We start from the raw sequence: 22,745 nt of genomic DNA on the forward strand, positions 1-22,745 counted from the left end.
TGGATGCTAAAGAATACAGTAATACAATTCTATTAATTACTTAAATTGAAAGATAGCAAATGGTTCTCTATATCTTTCTGTATAAACTTTGATCAAACAAACATTTTCAATCAATCTTCTTTTTTCCTATTCTAATGTTTTTGTTCTTCTCGCCCTCCTTTCTTTAAATCGTTCTCCCAGGTTTCCCCACATGAAAACAAAGGGTTACACTGGAGAAGACACAGGAGGAAAAGTGGAAGCAGGACAACTGGAGGGACAGGTGAATATCTCTCCAACTGAGATATCTGGAGCTAAAGTGAAAACCAAAGGAAAAGGACACAAGTTTGGAATATCCTTTCCTAAGACCAAACACACAAAGTCAGGCTCAACGTTGGAAACTGGAACTGTTGAGCTGAAGCCTCCTGGTGTAAACATCCATTCACCAGCAGTGGAGTTGGGTTTGCCTGGTGAAAACGTGGACGTGGAGAAGGGAGGCTTGAAGCTTAATGCGCCTGATGTGGTGTTTTCACTCCCTTCGGGAAAAGCTGAAGCATCTTTGGGCGCTAAGAAGGGCAAGACAGAAATCAAAGCTCCTAAAATCGATATCAAAGGAGAAGTTATTGCAGAAGCAGCTGTGGGAAAAGTTGATGTAGACGTAGGCAAAGGAGATGCAAAGCTAAGAATGCCAAAGTTGAAACTGCCAAAAGTTAGACTATCACGTCATTCGGATGAGATAGATGGTGACATCAAGATGAAAGCCAAAGGGATTAAAGAGCCTCACGTTGACATAACACCTCCAAAAGTACAAATCAAAGGAGGTAGTGAGATTGGTCTCCCCGAGGCAAATATCACCAATCCAAAGATGGAAGTTGATATCTCTGAAAAAGTTGCATCTATTCAAATGCCAACTGTTGATATTCCTTTACCCAAAGTGAAGGGAAAGTCTGACATGAAAGTCTCACTCCCAGAATGTGAAGAAGCAGGGACAGCAAACAAAATGCCTGCCATTGACATCGCTGTGCCTGATGTTGATTTGGAATTGGACACCAGACGCAGAATTCCGGATGAGGTTGAGGGCACTTTTAAAGGTCCCAAAATCTCTATTCCAAAGGCTGATATCTCATTACCAAAGATGCAATCATCCAATGTGGATATTGAACATCCAGAAGTTGGAGGAAAATTAATTTTACGTTCTGTTGAGATCTCTGTCCCAAAGGTGAAAACACAGGGTGGAGATGTAAATATGGACTGTTACATTGGTGGAGATGGGAGGTTCAAAATGCCTGAGTTTGACATATCTCTCCAAAAAGGCAAAATTGAACGAGACATTGAAGTTGAAGGGCATGCTGGGAAGGGAGGAAAATTCAAAATGCCTACCTGTGATGTTTATCAACCAAAGGGCCACATAGAGACACCCACGCTTGAGGGTGGGGGTAAGATCCAGATGCTCTCTCTTGATATACAAACACCAAAAGGAAAAATGGAGGATGACATGGAAATAGATGAACCATCTGCACAAGGAAGGACGTTGAAAATGCCCTCACTTGACGTCAGACTCCCTAAAATGGGGACATCTGGGGTTGAAATAGACTTGCAAGGACCTAAGATTAAAGGAGGGAAAATTGAAGTGCCATCAGTAGACATTTCTCTGCCAAAAGGCAAATCCAAGGGTGATACTAACATAGAGGGTAAAGGAGTCAAGTTTAAAGTGCCCTCATGTAATATAACTCCTCCAAAAATGAAGTCTCCTGAGGGAGAGATTGTTTTGAAAGGACCTGAAACCAAAGATGCAAATATCAAGATCATAATTCCCCAAGGAAACATAGAGACAGATTTGAACATTGGTGGCAATGGATTAAAAGGAGAAGAATTCAACATGTCCTCCGTAGACATTAATCTCCCAAAAATGAAGCTACCTGAAGGAGACGTGAAACTAGAATGCCATGAGCTTCCAAATATTGACTTTTCGGTCCCCAAGGCAAAAATGGAGGGCAACATGGAGCTTGAGGGCAGTAGCGGATCCAGGTTCAAGATGCCAAATTTTGACATCTCCCTCCAAAATAGAGGTGACATTGATATTGAAGGTCATAAGTTGAAATCAGATATAGACTTAAAGGGAAATGAGATTAAAGGAGGGAAAATAAACATGCCTACTGTTGATATCTCTCTTCCAAAAGGAAAAGCTGAGGGTAAGACAGATATTGAGGGACCCACAGGAAAAGGAGTCAAGTTTAAGATGCCTACATCCGATGTATCACTACCAAAGATGAAGATGTCTGAAGAGAATATTGACCTTGAGGGCCCTTCAGTTGATATCTCTCTTCCAAAGGCCAAAAAAGAGGTTGGCATTGAAACGAAGAAAAATGAAGGACATTTTCATATGCCCTCAATTGATGTTTCTCTCCCAAAAATGAAATCAAAGCAATGTGACATCAACATCGAAGGTCCAGAAATCAAAGGTGGGAAAATTAAAATGCCAACTATTGACATCTCAACCCCTAAAGGAACATTAGAGGGTGACATTGCTTTTGAAGGAGGTGAATTCAGCCAGCCATCTATAGACATTGCCCTCCCTGCAGTAAAATTGCCTAAAGGAGATGTGAATTTTCAAGGGCCAAAAGTTAAAGGTTCGAAATTTGAAATGCCGAAAATCGACCTCTCACTTCCAAAAGGAAAAGCACAGGGAGACATTGATATTGACATTCACTCTGGAGTAGATGGGAATATTGAAGTACCCTCCTATGACATTGGACTTCATGAAGAAAACGTCAAAGGTTCTAAACTTAAGGCTGGAAAAATCCACATGCCAGACATTGACCTGTCACTCCCCAAAGGAAAAGCAACAGGAGAAATTGAAATTGAAGGACATGCTGGAAAAGGAGGAAAGTTCCATATGCCCTCTGTTGATATCTCTCTTCCTAAAATGAAAGATAAGGAAGCCGAGGTGAAAGGAGGGAAATTCATAATCCCTAAATTCGATGTTTCTCTACCAAAAGTGAGTCTCCCAAAGGTGGATGCCAATGTGGAAGGACCAGATATGAAAGGAAAAATGTATATACCACCTGTTAATATTGCACTTCCAAAAGGAAAAGCAGAGGTGGATATTGACATTGATGGGCACAGTGGTAAGGGAGGCATGTTTCACATGCCATCAGTTGATATAACTCTTCCTAAAATTAAAGCAAAGGGATTTGATGTTGATATTCATGGACCCGAAGTTAAAGGTGATATGTCACTCCCTAAAATGAAGTCTCCGGAGGCAGATATCAGCCTTGAAGGTCCTGATGTTAAAGGAGGAACATTTAACTTGCCAACCTTTGATATTTCACTCCCTAAAGGAAAAGTTGAAGGCGACCTTGATATTGAGGGTCCTGGGGTGAAGGATGGTACATTTGAAATGCCAAAATTTGATGTGTCTTTACCAAAAATGAGTAGTCCAGAGGATGTCAAAATAAAAGGCCTGGACATCAAAGTTGGGAAGATTGCACTGCCAGACATTGATCTTGCACTCCCCAAAGGACAAGCAGGAGGAGAAATGGAAATCGAAGGACATGCTGGAAAAGGAGCCAAGTTCCAAATGCCCTTTGTTGATACCTCTCTTCCTAAAATGAAAGCAAAGGGAGTTAATGCCAATATTGAGGCTCTTGATCTTAAGGGAGGAAAAATCAACATGCCAGATATGTTACTCTCCAAAGGAAAGGCTGCCCTCAAATTTGAGGGTACTGAAGTAAAAGGAAGCATATTGGAAATGCCAAAATTTGACGTTTCACTTGGAAAGATGGACCTGCCAGAAGGCAATGTCAAAGTGGAAGGACCAGAAATGAAGGGTGTAGGGATTGCAATGCCAGCTGTTGACATTTCTGTACCGGTGGGAAAAGTGGAGAGGGATTTCAATATTGGAGGACCATCTGGAAAGGGAAAGTTTGATCTTCCAAAGGTTGACTTATCTGGCAAAAAGGGTGGTGGGCTCCACATGCCAAATCTTGGTATTAATCTCCCCAAATTTGATCTTGGCCTCAGCCTTCCCTCTGGTCTGAAAGACAAAGGCCTCAAAGTGGATGCCAGTGGACCTGAATTATCAGCAGATTTGAAGAAACCTGGTCTTAAAGGAGACATAAATCCAGCCAAGTTGAAAGTCAAGGGTGTTGACATCGAGACAGGTGGTGTAGAAGGTCCAGGTGCATCCCTTAGACTTCCTACTGTCAAACTACCGACAGTAGACATCTCAGCTCCAAAGGTAGATTTAGACTTTGCCCTCACCAAACCTAAAGGTGACGATGTAGAAGTGGAGCTTCTGAAAGCAGTGGGAGGCAGGCCTTCTTCAGGGGGCAGCTTTGATATACCTGATGTCTCCCTGAAAGGTCCCAGTTTCTCTCTGCCTAGGTTTGGTGGAAAGTCAGGTGGTGATTTGGCAATATCTGGCATCAAGGGTGGCATTTCCCTCAGCCCAACACATGTGGAAGGAGAAATTAGGGCACCATCAGTAGAGTTTGATGTAGACGGAAAAGTAAAGTTGAAAAAAACAAAAATCAAAATGCCCTCATTTGGTATATCTAAAGTGAAATTCCCCAAGTTTAGAATATCATCACCGAAAGGTCACCTCCCAGGTGGAGAGGTTGATGTTAACCTGGGGGCAGAGGAAGAAGGGAAAGGTGGCTTCCATGCACCAGATTTAGGTAAGCCAAGTAGTTACCTTCAGTCTAAGTCCAAGGTTAAGATGCCGTCTGTCGAGTTGTCACTACCAACAGCTAAAACACCAGAGACTGAAGTTCTTCTTCCCAAAGCAGAAGTTGATATATCAGATGCTGATATCAGCGGTTATGAGGGAAACCTCAAAATTCCCAACATGCCAACCAAAGATATTTCCATTGCCAAAATAGACCTGGATGTGTCCCTGCCGAGAATGAAACATGATGCAAATGTTGATGGAGAAGGAGGCAAAATCAAGATGCCTGACATTGACTTGGCCCTTCCTCAAGGAAAATTGGATGACACTGAAGAAGTTTGTATTGGAGTCGATGCAGAGGGAGGGAATTTCAAAATTCCTTATATCATGCCTCATGTGGATACATCCCTGCCAAAAGGAAAGTCCTCAAAAATTGAAAGTCCAGATATTGAAATGGAGGAAGGTACCGGAGGAAAATTCAGCATGCCTCACATGCAAATGCCCAAAATCAACATCTCTCTGCCCAAAGGAAAGCTTGAGGGCCCAGATGTTGACATCTCCCTGCCCACAGGGAACATTGAGGGTCCTGATGTTGAAATCTCTCTACCCAAAGGAAAGCTTGAGGGTCCTGAGATGGAGATCAAAGGACAAGGTGGTAAATTCAAGATGCCACAACTCAATATGCCCTCTGTTGATATTTCACTACCAAAAGGTAAGATTGAGGGCCCAGATGTTGATATTTCACTACCAAAAGGAAAGATTGAAGGTCCAAATGTTGAAATGGAGGACGGTACTGGAGGGAAATTCAAAATGCCTCACATGATAATGCCCAACATCGATATCTCTCTACCCAAAGGAAAGATTGAAGGCCCAGATGTTGACATCTCCCTGCCCAAAGGGAATATTGAGGGTCCTGATGTTGACATCTCTCTGCCTAAAGGAAAGATTGAGGGTCCAGAGATGGAGATCGAAGGACAACGTGGAAAATTCAAGATGCCACATCTCAGCATGCCCTCTGTTGATATTTCACTTCCCAAAGGAAGGATTGAAGGTCCAGATATTGAAATAGAGGGCAGTACAGGGGGAAAATTCAAAATGCCTCACATGAAAATGCCCAACATGAACATGTCTCTACCCAAAGGAAAGATTGAGGGTCCAGATGTTGAAATGGAGGGTGATACAGGAAGAAAATTCAAAATGCCTCACTTCAAAATGCCTAACATTGAAATCTCTCCACCCAAAGGAAAGCTTGAGGGTCCTGAGATGGAGATCAAAGGACAAGGTGGTAAATTCAAGATGCCACAACTCAACATGCCCTTTGTTGATATTTCACTACCAAAAGGAAAGATTGGGGGCCCAGATGTTGAAATTGAGGGCGGTACTGGAGGGAAATTCAAAATGCCCAAAGGAAAGATTGAGCGTCCAGATGTTGACATCTCATTGCCCAAAGGAAAGATTGAAGGTCCAGATGTTGAAATGGGGGATGGTACTGGAGAGAAATTTAAAATGCCTCACATAAAAATGCCCAACATCGACATCTCTCTACCCAAAGTTAAGATTGAGGGTCCAGATGTTGACATCTCTCTGCCCAAAGGAAAGTTTGAGGGTCCTGAGATGGAGATCAAAGGACAAGGTGCAAAATTCAAGATGCCACATCTCAACATGCCCTCTGTTGATATTTCACTTCCCAAAGGAAAGATTGAAGGTCCAGATGTTAAAATAGAGGGCGATAGAGGAGGAAAATTCAAAATGCCTCACTTCAAAATGCCCAACATCGATATCTCTCTACCCAAAGGAAAGATTGAAGGCCCAGATGTTGACATCTCCCTGCCCAAAGGGAATATTGAGGGTCCAGATGTTGACATCTCTCTGCCTAAAGGAAAGATTGAGGGTCCAGAGATGGAGATCGAAGGACAACGTGGAAAATTCAAGATGCCACATCTCAGCATGCCCTCTGTTAATATTTCACTTCCCAAAGGAAGGATTGAAGGTCCAGATGTTGAAATAGAGGGCGGTACAGGGGGAAAATTCAAAATGCCTCACATGAAAATGCCCAACATGAACATGTCTCTACCCAAAGGAAAGATTGAGGGTCCAGATGTTGACATCTCTCTACCCAAAGGAAAGATTGAAGGTCCAGATGTTAAAATAGAGGGCGATACAGGAGGAAAATTCAAAATGCCTCACTTCAAAATGCCCAACATCGATATCTCTCTACCCAAAGGAAAGATTGAGGGTCCAGATGTTGACATCTCCCTGCCCAAAGGAAAGTTTGAGGGTCCTGAGATGGAGATCAAAGGACAAGGTGCAAAATTCAAGATGCCACAACTCAACATGCCCTCTGTTGATATTTCACTACCAAAAGGAAAGATTGAGGGCCCAGATGTTGACATCTCATTGCCCAAAGGAAAGATTGAAGGTCCAGATGTTGAAATGGAGGGTGGTACTGGAGGGAAATTCAAAATGCCTCACATGATAATGCCCAACATCAACATCTCTCTGCCCAAAGGAAAGATTGAAGGTCCAGATGTTGAAATGGAGGGCGATACCAGAGGAAAATTCAAAATGCCTCACTTCAAAATGCCTAACATTGAAATCTCTCTACCCAAAGGAAAGATTGAAGGCCCAGATGTTGACATCTCCCTGCCCAAAGGGAATATTGAGGGTCCAGATGTTGACATCTCTCTGCCTAAAGGAAAGATTGAGGGTCCAGAGATGGAGATCGAAGGACAACGTGGAAAATTAAAGATGCCACATCTCAGCATGCCCTCTGTTGATATTTCACTTCCCAAAGGAAGGATTGAAGGTCCAGATGTTGAAATAGAGGGCGGTACAGGGGGAAAATTCAAAATGCCTCACATGAAAATGCCCAACATGAACATGTCTCTACCCAAAGGAAAGATTGAGGGTCCAGATTTTGACATCTCTCTGCCGAAAGGAAACATTGAGGGTCCAGATGTTGACATCTCCCTGCCCAAAGGGAATATTGAGGGTCCAGATGTTGACATCTCTCTGCCTAAAGGAAAGATTGAGGGTCCAGAGATGGAGATCGAAGGACAACGTGGAAAATTCAAGATGCCACATCTCAGCATGCCCTCTTTCGATATTTCACTTCCCAAAGGAAGGATTGAAGGTCCAGATGTTGAAATAGAGGGCGGTACAGGGGGAAAATTCAAAATGCCTCACATGAAAATGCCCAACATTGAAATCTCTCCACCCAAAGGAAAGCTTGAGGGTCCTGAGATGGAGATCAAAGGACAAGGTGGTAAATTCAAGATGCCACAACTCAACATGCCCTTTGTTGATATTTCACTACCAAAAGGAAAGATTGAGGGCCCAGATGTTGAAATTGAGGGCGGTACTGGAGGGAAATTCAAAATGCCCAAAGGAAAGATTGAGCGTCCAGATGTTGACATCTCATTGCCCAAAGGAAAGATTGAAGGTCCAGATGTTGAAATGGGGGGTGGTACTGGAGAGAAATTTAAAATGCCTCACATAAAAATGCCCAACATCGACATCTCTCTACCCAAAGGAAAGATTGAGGGTCCAGATGTTGACATCTCTCTGCCTAAAGGAAAGTTTGAGGGTCCTGAGATGGAGATCAAAGGACAAGGTGCAAAATTCAAGATGCCACATCTCAACATGCCCTCTGTTGATATTTCACTTCCCAAAGGAAATATTGAAGGTCCAGATGTTAAAATAGAGGGCGATAGAGGAGGAAAATTCAAAATGCCTCACTTCAAAATGCCCAACATCGATATCTCTCTACCCAAAGGAAAGATTGAAGGCCCAGATGTTGACATCTCCCTGCCCAAAGGGAATATTGAGGGTCCTGATGTTGACATCTCTCTGCCTAAAGGAAAGATTGAGGGTCCAGAGATGGAGATCGAAGGACAACGTGGAAAATTCAAGATGCCACATCTCAGCATGCCCTCTGTTGATATTTCACTTCCCAAAGGAAGGATTGAAGGTCCAGATGTTGAAATAGAGGGCAGTACAGGGGGAAAATTCAAAATGCCTCACATGAAAATGCCCAACATGAACATGTCTCTACCCAAAGGAAAGATTGAGGGTCCAGATGTTGACATCTCTCTACCCAAAGGAAAGATTGAAGGTCCAGATGTTAAAATAGAGGGCGATACAGGAGGAAAATTCAAAATGCCTCACTTCAAAATGCCCAACATCGATATCTCTCTACCCAAAGGAAAGATTGAGGGTCCAGATGTTGACATCTCTCTGCCCAAAGGGAAGTTTGAGGGTCCTGAGATGGAGATCAAACGACAAGGTGCAAAATTCAAGATGCCACAACTCAACATGCCCTCTGTTGATATTTCACTACCAAAAGGAAAGATTGAGGGCCCAGATGTTGAAATTGAGGGTGGTACTGGAGCGAAATTCAAAATGCCCAAAGGAAAGATTGAGGGCCCAGATGTTGAAATAGAGGGCGGTACTGGAGCGAAATTCAAAATGCCCAAAGGAAAGATTGAGGGCCCAGATGTTGAAATTGAGGGCGGTACTGGAGGGAAATTCAAAATGCCTCACATGATAATGCCCAACATCGACATCTCTCTGCCCAAAGGAAAGATTGAGGGTCCAGATTTTGACATCTCTCTGCCCAAAGGAAAGATTGAAGGTCCAGATGTTGAAATGGAGGGCGATACCAGAGGAAAATTCAAAATGCCTCACTTCAAAATGCCTAACATTGAAATCTCTCTACCCAAAGGAAAGATTGAAGGCCCAGATGTCGACATCTCCCTGCCCAAAGGGAATATTGAGGGTCCTGATGTTGACATCTCTCTGCCTAAAGGAAAGATTGAGGGTCCAGAGATAGAGATCGAAGGACAACGTGGAAAATTCAAGATGCCACATCTCAGCATGCCCTCTGTTGATATTTCACTTCCCAAAGGAAGGATTGAAGGTCCAGATGTTGAAATAGAGGGCGGTACAGGGGGAAAATTCAAAATGCCTCACATGAAAATGCCCAACATGAACATGTCTCTACCCAAAGGAAAGATTGAGGGTCCAGATGTTGACATCTCTCTACCCAAAGGAAAGATTGAGGGTCCAGATGTTGACATCTCTCTGCCCAAAGGAAAGTTTGAGGGTCCTGAGATGGAGATCAAAGGGCAAGGTGCGAAATTCAAGATGCCACATCTCAGCATGCCCTCTGTTGATATTTCACTTCCCAAAGGAAGGATTGAAGGTCCAGATGTTGAAATAGAGGGCAGTACAGGGGGAAAATTCAAAATGCCTCACATGAAAATGCCCAACATGAACATGTCTCTACCCAAAGGAAAGATTGAGGGTCCAGATGTTGACATCTCTCTGCCCAAAGGAGAGTTTGAGGGTACTGATGTTGACATCTCTCTACCCAAAGGAAAGATTGAGGGTCCAGATGTTGACATCTCTCTGCCCAAAGGAGAGTTTGAGGGTCCTGAGATGGAGATCGAAGGACAACGTGGAAAATTCAAGATGCCACATCTCAGCATGCCCTCTGTTGATATTTCACTTCCCAAAGGAAGGATTGAAGGTCCAGATGTTGAAATAGAGGGCGGTACAGGGGGAAAATTCAAAATGCCTCACATGAAAATGCCCAACATGAACATGTCTCTACCCAAAGGAAAGATTGAGGGTCCAGATGTTGACATCTCTCTGCCCAAAGGAAAGTTTGAGGGTCCAGAGATGGAGATCAAAGGACAAGGTGCAAAATTCAAGATGCCAAATCTCAGCATGCCCTCTGTTGATATTTCACTACCAACAGGAAAGATTGACGGTTCAGATGTTGAAATGGAGGGCGGTACTGGAGGGAAATTCAAAATGCCTCACTTCAAAATTCCCAACATCGACATCTCTCTGCCCAAAGGAAAGATTGAGGGTCCAGATTTTGACATCTCTCTGCCAAAAGGAAACATCGAAGGTCCAGATGTTGACATCTCTCTACCCAAAGGAAAGATTGAAGGTCCAGATGTTAAAATAGAGGGCGATACAGGAGGAAAATTAAAAATGCCTCACTTCAAAATGCCTAACATTGAAATCTCTCTACCCAAAGGAAAGCTTGAGGGCCCAGATGTTGACATCTCTCTGCCCAAAGGAAAGTTTGAGGGTCCAGATGTTGAAATGGATGGCGGTACTGGAGAAAAATTCAAAATGCCTCACATGAAAATGCCCAACATCGACATGTCTCTACCCAAAGGAAAGATTAAGGGTCCAGATGTTGACATCTCTCTGCCCAAAGGAAAGTTTAAGGGTCCTGAGATGGAGATCAAAGGACAAGGTGGAGAATTCAAGATGCCACAACTCAACATGCCCTCTGTTGATATTCCACTTCCCAAAAGAAGGATTGAAGGTCCAGATGTTGAAATAGTGGGTGGTACAGGGGGAAAATTCAAAATGCCTCACTTCAAAATGCCTAACATTGAAATCTCTCAACCCAAAGGAAAGCTTGAGGGCCCAGATGTTGACATCTCCCTGCCCACAGGGAACATTGAGGGTCCTGATGTTGACATCTCTCTGCCCAAAGGAAAGATTGAGAATCCAGAGATGGAGATCGAAGGACAACGTGGAAAATTCAAGATGCCACATCTCAGCATGCCCTCTGTTGATATTTCACTTTCCAAAGGAAGGATTGAAGGACCAGATGTTGAAATAGAGGGCGGTACAGGGGGAAAATTCAAAATGCCTCACATGAAAATGCCCAACATCGACATGTCTCTACCCAAAGGAAAGATTAAGGGTCCAGATGTTGACATCTCTCTGCCCAAAGGAAAGTTTGAGGGTCCAGAGATGGAGATCAAAGGACAAGGTGGAGAATTCAAGATGCCACAACTCAACATGCCCTCTGTTGATATTTCACTTCCTAAAGGAAAGATTGAGGGTCCAGATGTTGAAATGGAGGGTGATACAGGAAGAAAATTCAAAATGCCTCACTTCAAAATGCCTAACATTGAAATCTCTCCACCCAAAGGAAAGCTTGAGGGTCCTGAGATGGAGATCAAAGGACAAGGTGGTAAATTCAAGATGCCACAACTCAACATGCCCTTTGTTGATATTTCACTACCAAAAGGAAAGATTGAGGGCCCAGATGTTGAAATTGAGGGCGGTACTGGAGGGAAATTCAAAATGCCCAAAGGAAAGATTGAGCGTCCAGATGTTGACATCTCATTGCCCAAAGGAAAGATTGAAGGTCCAGATGTTGAAATGGGGGATGGTACTGGAGAGAAATTTAAAATGCCTCACATAAAAATGCCCAACATCGACATCTCTCTACCCAAAGGAAAGATTGAGGGTCCAGATGTTGACATCTCTCTGCCCAAAGGAAAGTTTGAGGGTCCTGAGATGGAGATCAAAGGACAAGGTGCAAAATTCAAGATGCCACATCTCAACATGCCCTCTGTTGATATTTCACTTCCCAAAGGAAAGATTGAAGGTCCAGATGTTAAAATAGAGGGCGATAGAGGAGGAAAATTCAAAATGCCTCACTTCAAAATGCCCAACATCGATATCTCTCTACCCAAAGGAAAGATTGAAGGCCCAGATGTTGACATCTCCCTGCCCAAAGGGAATATTGAGGGTCCTGATGTTGACATCTCTCTGCCTAAAGGAAAGATTGAGGGTCCAGAGATGGAGATCGAAGGACAACGTGGAAAATTCAAGATGCCACATCTCAGCATGCCCTCTGTTGATATTTCACTTCCCAAAGGAAGGATTGAAGGTCCAGATGTTGAAATAGAGGGCAGTACAGGGGGAAAATTCAAAATGCCTCACATGAAAATGCCCAACATGAACATGTCTCTACCCAAAGGAAAGATTGAGGGTCCAGATGTTGACATCTCTCTACCCAAAGGAAAGATTGAAGGTCCAGATGTTAAAATAGAGGGCGATACAGGAGGAAAATTCAAAATGCCTCACTTCAAAATGCCCAACATCGATATCTCTCTACCCAAAGGAAAGATTGAGGGTCCAGATGTTGACATCTCTCTGCTCAAAGGAAAGTTTGAGGGTCCTGAGATGGAGATCAAAGGACAAGGTGCAACATTCAAGATGCCACAACTCAACATGCCCTCTGTTGATATTTCACTACCAAAAGGAAAGATTGAGGGCCCAGATGTTGAAATTGAGGGTGGTACTGGAGCGAAATTCAAAATGCCCAAAGGAAACATCGAGGGTCCAGATGTTGACATCTCTCTACCCAAAGGAAAGATTAAAGGGCCAGATGTTAAAATAGAGGGCGATACAGGAGGAAAATTAAAAATGCCTCAGTTCAAAATGCCCAACATCGATATCTCTCTACCCAAAGGAAAGATTGAAGGCCCAGATGTTGACATCTCCCTGCCCAAAGGGAATATTGAGGGTCCAGATGCGGTAATGGAGGGCGTTACTGGAGGAAAATTTAAAATGCCTCACATGAAAATGCCCAACATCAACATATCTCTGCCCAAAGGAAAACGTTCAATCGAAGGTCCAGAAGTAGGGATTAAGGGAGATGGGGGACAGTTCAAGATACCTAGTGTTGCCATATCTACCCCTAAAGGAAAAGCAAATATTAATATACCTGAGGGGAAAGTGGAAAAAGAGGTAGGAACCATCAAGTTGCCACAAATCAAGATGCCAAAAGTTGACATTTCACTTCCAAAGAGTAAAAATAAAGGTGTTGAAGCAGCTGCTATAGACATGGAATTCACAGGAGGAAAGGTCAAAGGTCCACATTATAAATTTCCAAAGGGGGGTATATCAGTGCTGAATACATTAGGTGAAGCAGAGATTAATTTATCAACCATTGAGGCAGGAGGGAAAATTAAAGATCCACAAGTCACATCACCAGATCTGGACATCGATGTGACACTTGATAAACCTAAACAAGTCACAAAGGCTCATGGGGAAGCTGATCTGCATTTAGAGCACACAGTTCTGAAACTCAAAATGCCAACAATAGATATCAAAGTTCCTAAAGGAGACCTGGAGCTTGACATAGGACTTCATGGAGGAAAGGGGAAGGACAGGAAAAAAGTTGAACTACCTGACTTGGATCTCAAAACAACGGGAACCAGCAGCAGTGTAAAGGGGACGAAAGTCAAAGGAACAAAATTCACTATAGGAATGCCAAAAAAGAAAACTGGCAGAGATGTAACAGCAGAAGCAAAAATAAGCGAAAGCTGTGGTGTGAAGGAGTTAAGTGGTCAGGCCAAACACAAATGCAAGGGTAAAGAAAGCTTTGAGTACGAAGTTGAAACCCACAATGGACATAAAGAGAACAAAGATCGTTTGAACATCCCAGTGCCAGAGGTAACTTTACCAAGTGTAAGTGTGAAAACCAAACACGGTTCAGCCAACTTAGGAACAGGGGGAGAGGGTAGCCTCCTGTCATCCAGATCAGAAATCAAAGTCGCAAGGATTCCAGACATTGAGTTTGATATTGGTACAACAAAAGATGAAGACGAGAAAACAGAAAAGGACAAGAAAATAAAAATCCCTAAGTTTGGTGTCCCACTACCATCCATCTCCTCTCCCGAAGGAAGAATGAATATCTATGGGCCAGAACTTCAGTATGAGGGCCCTAAAATACCCAGAGTAAAGAAGGCTGTCTTTGTCTTGGTAAATGCTCCACAAACCGATGAACCAGCTGCATGCACAGGTCACCTAGAAGAGGAGATGACAGCTGAGACTGAAAAACAGGATGGCAAAGTGAAGGTGCCCAAAATCAAAATGAATCCAAGCTTTGGGAAGTCTAAAGACAAATCAGCTTCCATGTCATTTTCTTCTGAAAAATCAGGTTCGTTGGATGTCAGTCTAAAGAGCGAAGGTTCAGGTTCAAATCTCAATGGTGAAAAAGATGCAATACCTAACAAGAGCTCCAAGGATGATAAAGGGACATTCAGTGGCAAAATGAAACTTCCAAAGGTGGAGTTATCTTCTCCGTATGGCAAAATGTCTGCAGAGGGGAAGGACAGCGCAACAAGTGTGACACTGGGAAAGGTTTCATCACCAGGAGAAGTGGGGGGAGATAATGGCAACGTGGTCCCTGCTGGTTTTAGTGAGGAGCTCTCGCATGATGTGGTGTCATCTCATGCCAGAACAGATATGTTGGACAGGGACAGCTCAGAGTCCCCTGCCAGTTTTACCATGGAGTTCAAGTCCACAAATATCCAGCCTTGGGATGAGGTTGAGTGCCAAAGCAGGGAGTCTGAATTAAGAGAGTCTTCCCCCTGGTTCAAAGTCCCTAAATTCACCCTGAAGCCACACTCCACAGGTAAGAATTAAAGGCACACAGTGTAGCTGTACAATAATTAAATGACCAAACCATATAAATAATTATGTAGAGGACCACATAGAGAATTATGTAGAGGTTTATGTAGAGGACCATGTAGAGGACCATGTAGAGGACTATATAGAGGATTATGTAGAGGTTTATGTAGAGGACCATGTAGATGATTATGTAGAGGACCATGTAGAGGATTATGTAGAGGACCATGTAGAGGATTATGTAGAGGACCATGTAGATGATTATGTAGAGGACCATGTAGATGATTATGTAGAGGACCATGTAGAGGATTATGTAGAGGACTATAAAGAGGATTATGTAGATGATTATGTAGAGGACCATGTAGAGGATTATGTAGAGGACCATGTAGAGGATTATGTAGAGGACCATGTAGATGATTATGTAGAGGACCATGTAGATGATTATGTAGAGGACCATGTAGAGGATTATGTAGAGGACTATAAAGAGGATTATGTAGAGGACTGTATAGAGGACCATGTAGAGGACCATGAAGAGGTTTATGTAGACAACCATGTAGAGGACTATATCGAGGACCATGTAGAGGATGTTGACAAATGTATTTTATCATGTACTTGCTATCCAGTTGCATTGTGGGAAGTTTATGACTCATTAACAACTAGAAGTCAGTCAACGTACGTTATTACAACAAGCATTAATTTACTTTGTGTTATTAATATTTTGTGTCCTGTTTTGTCTCTGCTTAATAAGACTAAGTTTCTTTTCCCCTCTTGCCATCCTCCCTCTCCTCCGCTCCTCCTCCTTCCTTCTCCCTCTCCTCCTTCCCCTCTGCTCCTCCTCCTTCCTTCTCCCTCTCCTCCCTCCCCTCCACTCCTCCTCCCTCTCCTCCTCCTTCCTTCTCCCTCTCCTCCTCTCCTCTCCTCCTCTCCTCCTCTCCCCCCTAGGCTTCCTTCAGATAACCCCAGAGGGTTCTCCTCGGGCTGAACGGCGGGGGGAGGTGGGAGGGGAGGTGGCAGGCGTCGCCACCCTCTCGGGGTCGTTCTGCCTCCACTCCTCAGGGCACCAATTCGCCACCCAGGAAATGTCCGAGGAGCGCCAGGTCTCCCCCGAGGAGGGAACCGTCACCATGGTGACCAAGACCACCAGGATCAGCCGGCAAGTGGTCACCACGGAAACACGAACAGGTGAATCTTCTTCAGCCATGACAACGACTCAGCAGGACTGGAAGCCCTGAGATGATGAAACCTGAAACGTCTCGTTTAGTTTCTCTTTGGTTGCGGTGTTGTTGTTTGCAAACCTCCATTAATACGAGTCTTTGCATTTGAATAGGTATATATATATATATATATATATATATTAGGGCCGGGACTTTAACGCATTTTAATAGCACTTATTTTTGCACCGCAGAAAGTTTCTCACTGGATGAGTTTCAGGCGGACCGATTATACTGGAGCACCAACTAGCGTTCATGACTTCAGACAACAACAAACCACAGTGAACGCTTTGGTTGGCCCCGTGGGTGGGAAACTTTGTTATAAAAAACGAACGGATCGAAGCGTCGATAAGAGCATGGTTGTGTGCAAGCTATGCAACAAGGAATTTGCATAGTATCACCTCAATGCAAAACATAGCAGCTAGCGTGGACGTTAATGAAAAAATTGCACTGGTCTGTTGGACTTGGTTGAACAAAAATAAACAATATTTTGTTGCTTAAGCTTATGTATTCAGTCATTATTCAATGGTATACTAAAAATACATGTGAAAAAAATTACTTCTCACTGTTCTCAGGTCAAATATTTATATGCGATTAAATGCGATTAATTTCAATTAATTAATTACAAAGCCTCTAATTAATTAGATAAATTTTTCGAGTCCCAGCCCTAATATATATATATATATAGAGAGAGAGAGAGAGGTATGAATTTGATGGAAAACAAGGACATTTCATCGTCAGCGCCATCATCATTATTAAAGCATATGCTCTCTGTTTTCATTTTAAATGTGATTCTTTTTTTGTTTTTTCTTTCAGTTTTGTCAGTTTAGTCCGAATTATTTATCAGCTTTTGTTTGGTTTTCACTCTGAATGTAAAAATGTCACTTGATTTTATTATGTATTGTTGTTTGTGTGCTGAAAACACAGAGGAATGAGTCATTTACTCAAACCATCACCATGGATTTGACTGTGGTTCGAGTGATCTTCATGTAAATACATCGACATCGTCACGATGTCTTCAACCCCAAATGTAATTATTTTCATATTCACCAGTTGGGAGCAGAAATGATCTTTTTGAGTTTTTTAGATTAGAGTCTGTTCTCATTTGCTGCCATAGTTATATATATTTGAAGCATTGAGCTATTGCTGTTACCCAGAGACACTCTGGCGGGATCAAACCTGAGACCTTCTGGTTACAGGTTTGATCCCAATCATTCACTGTAGGCCACCCTGCTGCTAATCAGTTTTATATTGATTGTTCTTACTGCCAGAAGTATATTTTATGATTGAGGCTTCCAGATGAACCTCCTGATGCCGAGTGTTTGAACCTGAACCGTGTCGGGATTCAAACCGTCGATGTCGAAGAGAAACCGTGAGCTTTGGTGCTGTGTGAGGGGTGGTAGCGTTAAAACAGACTTCCTTCAGTCTAAAACCTCTTTAATATTCTGAAAATATCACAGAAGAACATTGGATGTTAAAAGGTCAGATTATTAAATAAATAATAATTGTAATAAAATAAAATATAAATCCATTTGAAGCTTTGTGCTGGACGATCAACTCGTTCTCTCTCAACGTGTCACAATAATGCAGCGGACGGCGGCGCTCTACGCTCACAATGTACGGCTGTTACATCGTACGCCTGTCACATTGTACGCCTGTTACATCGTACGCCCAGTACATTGTACGCCCGTCACATGGTACGGCAATTACATCGGAGTGTCACATCATACACCTGTTAGATCGTATGCCTGTCACATTGTATGCCTGTTACATCGTATGCCCATTTCATCGTACACCCGTGACATCGTATGCCCGTGACATACGGCCATTACATCGTATGCCCGTCACATCGTACGCCCGTCACATCTTACGCCCGTTACATCAGAGCGTCACATCGTATGCCTGTTACATCTTACGCCCGGTACATCATACAGCCATTAAATCGGAGCATCCCATCATACGCCTGTTACATCATACGACCATTACATCGTACGCCCGTCACATCGGAGCGTCGCATTGGAGCATCACATCGTACGCCCGTCATCGTCTTTTCCAATTAAACTTCACAGTTAGATTGAGGTTTAGGAAAAGAGCTGGTTGGCGTTAATGTAACAGACTAACGAGTCACATGACGAGCGACTGGCATGACAAAATGTCAACGTTTCCTTTGACGCGGAATGCTAACGCCGGTCTCCCGGGTGAAAGTCCTGTGTTCGTTTGACCTGTCGCATGTGGACTATCGCTCTCTTTATACGTCTGTTACTCTACCCAGAATGCAGCGGGAGAACTGGCGAGCTGATTATTTGACGCCTTGACAGTGAGAAAAGGTTGAACTTTTAGATATTTTATTTGGAGACATTTTTACTTTCATTCCCAAACGTTCGACCATTTGATAAAAAACAGTGAGTGTAACGTTTGTGTCTTTAATATTGATAACGAACTCTCTGTTTACTTTCCTGGTTGGTGGACGGAGTGAAACTGTGATGATGAATCCTCTCAACAAACTGATTGGCTCACATGTTTATGTGTGTTGAGATTTTTACTTTTTGATTTGAAGGGTTTCAAAGTGTTCTGTCGACGCTGCTTTGGAGAGAATGTTGAATACGATGTTACATCAATAAAAGGTTATTCACACAAAACCAACTGAATGCTTCCTGATGTCCTTCAGCTGAATTATTAGTTAAAAGTGGATTTATCGGTGCTTTCTGCGGCCCGTTTCAGAGAACAGGCTCAACCAACTCTGAACCTAAACCTGAACTCTGAGTCAATCAACTCTGAGTTTTGGGTTCCAGAACAGCTGTTCTGAATTAGTTCATCAACTCTGAGGATATGTAAACTCTGAGTTACGCGCGTGCCTGCCGACTCTCAATGGAGCTCCGATACTACGATTCACCATGGCAACCGGGAGAGAGTTATTAGATATTACTCAGTGTTTATGGAGAAAACAAGCTCATCCTTAGAAAGCGGAAACGTAACTGCAGCAAAGTAGAGATAGTTGGTGTGGCGGACATTTACTGCCTGACTTAATGTGTATAACTGAATGAAACAGTGGATTGATCTTAAGGTGATAACGCTTTATTTTCAGCTTCACAGAGCGACACTGGTGTAATGGTTAGTGATGCTGCCTATGGTACTGTTGACATTGGTTCAACTCCCATGGTTCACAAAGTAGAGGAAAGTAGAAATAACCATTTTCATATAAGTGTTATCCCACAGGCACAAAAAGAAAGTGGCTGCAGCTGAAAATTAAGCATAAGAATATTGCACAAATTCATACACTAAGGCGTATGATTTTAATCATATTTCACATACTAAACAATAAATATAAGCGACTATTTCAACACAAAAATGTCCTTAACTATTTCAGAAAACTCCCGTTCGCAAAGATCCAGTCGGAACCCAAAGACGGGGTCAGGACCCAAAGCTGGGTCGGAACCCAAAGACCGGGTCGCAGGACTTTCTATTAGAGTCACCTAATTCATTTGCAGAATTTCTTCCATAGTCTTTAATTGAACATTAAAGGTGCAGTACGACTATAAATGACCATGATGCATCTGGGCGAGTTAAGGGGTGGTTCTCTCATCAGATAACCAACAGAATGTCCATTGGCCTTCATGTTAGATTCAGGGTTCTAAGAAGGCTACAAATATCAGAACCGAACATCAAGGCTCCCTCATCAAAAGAGAAATTCAGCTAAATCAAAGAATGAACATTCTGCAAATCCTGATCAGAGCTTGTTGTTATTTACTGATTATCAGGTCAGCCGGTGCATTACAGCTGTACTATACAGCTACATGTTTCCTCATCAGATCTGGGTCATATTTGTTTAATTACTTTACAATCACTTAGTGGCAATAAAGAAAATCTGTGTAGCATTTTAAAATGTGTGATGTTGACGCCCCCTGGTGGTGGTAACAAGAACAGACTTGTTAATGTCATGTTCAGTTTAGATCAAACGTTAGTTACCGGTATAATCAGCTGGTACAGAACCACATGAGGACTATAGTCACCTGTCACCAGGACCATCACCGTACTGAACTCTCATTTCCCAACAACAACAGAGATGACATCATTTATATTTATTTATTTATATATTGTCTCTAAATACGATCTCAACTTTCATGTTCAGGGACACGAATCCTCTGTTTTTTTGTCTTTCAGCACTAAAACAACTTCAGTATCATCTATACGACTTTCAGATTTCAACTATATTTCAATTATAAGTATCATTTGTAACTGAACCAACGTTAGCATTAGACGACAAAACCAACGTTAGCTTTAGACGACAAAACCAATGTTAGCTTTAGACGACAAAACCAACGTTAGCTTTAGACGACAAAATCAACGTTAGCTTTAGACAACAAAACCTACGTTAGCTTTAGACAACAAAACCTACGTTAGCTTTAGACGACAAAACCAACGTTAGCTTTAGACAACAAAACCTACGTTAGCTTTAGACGACAAAACTAACATTAGCTTTAGACAACAAAACCAACGTTAGCTTTAGACAACAAAACCTATGTTAGCTTTAGACAACAAAACCTATGTTAGCTTTAGACCAGAGATCTTCAACAGGGGTCTGGGACCCCTAGGGGTTCCGCAGAGTTACTGCAGGGGGTCCTTGAAATGATTTGATCCCCAAAAAAAAATTTCTTCGAAGAAATTTTAAATAAAATACAACCAAATCTAAATACGATCTCAACTTTCATATTCAGGGACACAAATCCACTCTTTTTTCATATCTTTCAGCACTAAAACAACCAGGACCATCACCGGACTGAACCAGGACCATCACCGTATTGAACCAAGACCATTACCATACTGAACCAGGACCATCACGGTACTGAACCAGGACCATCACTATACTGAACCAGGACCATCACAGTACTGAACCAGGACCATCAACATACTGAACCAGGGCCATCAACATACTGAACCAGGACCATCATGAACCAGCTCTGACTGCAAGAGAACTAGACAAAGTATCTTTATTCTCCCCTTTGAATTAAATCTGGTCTCTGCTGCGGATCAGAGACCCGAGACCCGAGACCACGAGGACGAGTCTTTACAGACCCCCAAAGAGAGAAGAGGAAGTGATCAACTCTGTGCTCTGGTGTATGACGTCTTTCCATTGTGTGTGTGTGTGTGTGTTATCTGCTGCTGTGATGATGCTGTGCTATGTAGGGCTATGTGTGTGAGGGAAGTGAATGAGTATGAGGAGTAAACAGTGCCACAGAGAGGAGGCCAGTAGAAGACTGTCATATGACTCTGTAACGTCCAGATCTGGTGAGGTGGTCTTTAATACTGATGGTGGGGGGGGGTCCACCAACAGGACTTAGACCACCAGACCTGTTGGACACCGCAAGTTTCAGGCCAAGGACCCCCAAGGCCTATAGAGACTGGAGGGACCCCCGATTACATATCATATAAAACTGTGTTCCTTATTAAACGGTCAATGATAATGTGTAATGATGGATGGATACAATGCTAAGACATTATAATAATAATTGTTGACGGATTCATATTTTAATTTTATTTTCGCATTTGTACATCACGATTTCTCAACATAATATTAAACAAACAGGAAGATTTATATTTGCTTAATAAAGGTTTATTTTATTTTAAACGTCTTGGAAGAAAAAAAGTTGGGGATCAAATCATTTCAGGGACCCCCTGCAGACCCCATAGGGGTCCCGGACCACCTGTTGAAGATCTCTGTTCTAAAGCTAACGTTGGTTTTGTCGTCTAAAGCTAACGTTTGTTTTGTCGTCTCAAACTAACATTGGTTTTGTCGTCTAATGCTAATGTTGGTTTTGTCATCTAAAGCTAACGTTGGTTTTGTCGTCTAAAGCTAACGTTGGTTTTGATGTCTAAAGCTAACGTTTGTTTTGTCGTCTCAAACTAACATTGGTTTTGTCGTCTAATGCTAATGTTGGTTTTGTCATCTAAAGCTAACATTGGTTTTGTCATCTAAAGCTAACATTGGTTTTGTTGTCGAAAGCTAATGTTGGTTTTGTCGTCTAAAGCTAATGTTTGTTTTGTTGTCTAAAGCTAATGTTGGTTTTGTCGTCTCAAGCTAACATTGGTTTTGTCATCTAAAGCTAACATTGGTTTTGTTGTCGAAAGCTAATGTTGGTTTTGTCGTCTAAAGCTAATGTTTGTTTTGTTGTCTAAAGCTAATGTTGGTTTTGTCGTCCAAAGCTAATGTTTGTTTTGTCGTCTAAAGCTAATGTTGGTTTTGTCGTCTCAAGCTAACATTGGTTTTGTCGTCTAAAGCTAACGTTGGTTTTGTTGTCTAAAGCTAATGTTGGTTTTGTCGTCTAATGCTAGCGTTGGTTCAGTTACAAATGATACTTATAATTGAAATATAATTGAAATCTGAGGGTCGTATAGATGATACTGAAGTTGTTTTAGTGCTGAAAGACGAAAAAACAGAGGATTCGTGTCCCTGAACATGAAAGTTGAGAAGTTATTTAGAGACCATATAAATAAATATAAATGATGTCATCTCTGTTGTTGTTGGAAAATGAGAGTATTTAAGTATAAGTGATAGGATCCCACTCAGATCCATCAGAGACATGAATGTGGCATTAACAAGCCCTCATACTCTTCCGCTGCCCATGTGTGTCACGGATCACCTCTCATACACA

The 22,745-nt window shown here is 42.4% G+C and overlaps 1 protein-coding gene across 5 annotated transcripts in view; it reads left to right on the plus strand.

The window, feature by feature from the left end:
* The window catches only part of prx (periaxin), a 31,709-nt gene extending 12,971 nt beyond the window's left edge, over window positions 1-18,738 (plus strand). The window contains exons 8-10 of one of the 5 annotated variants that reach the window (XM_084019542.1): window positions 181-11,143; window positions 11,186-14,891; window positions 15,827-18,738. In XM_084019542.1, the coding sequence (XP_083875668.1) occupies window positions 181-11,143; window positions 11,186-14,891; window positions 15,827-16,116 (14,959 nt within the window). In that variant the 3' untranslated portion in view covers window positions 16,117-18,738. Of the gene's footprint in view, window positions 1-180; window positions 14,892-15,826 lie in introns of all 5 variants that reach the window. The other 4 variants (XM_084019543.1, XM_084019545.1, XM_084019544.1 and 1 more) reach the window with 4 other exon arrangements.
* The last annotated feature ends 4,007 nt before the right edge of the window (window positions 18,739-22,745 follow it).

The sequence above is a fragment of the Eutrigla gurnardus genome (assembly GCF_963514095.1).
Source record: "Eutrigla gurnardus genome assembly, chromosome: 10".
NCBI classification, from domain to species: Eukaryota; Metazoa; Chordata; class Actinopteri; order Perciformes; family Triglidae; genus Eutrigla; species Eutrigla gurnardus.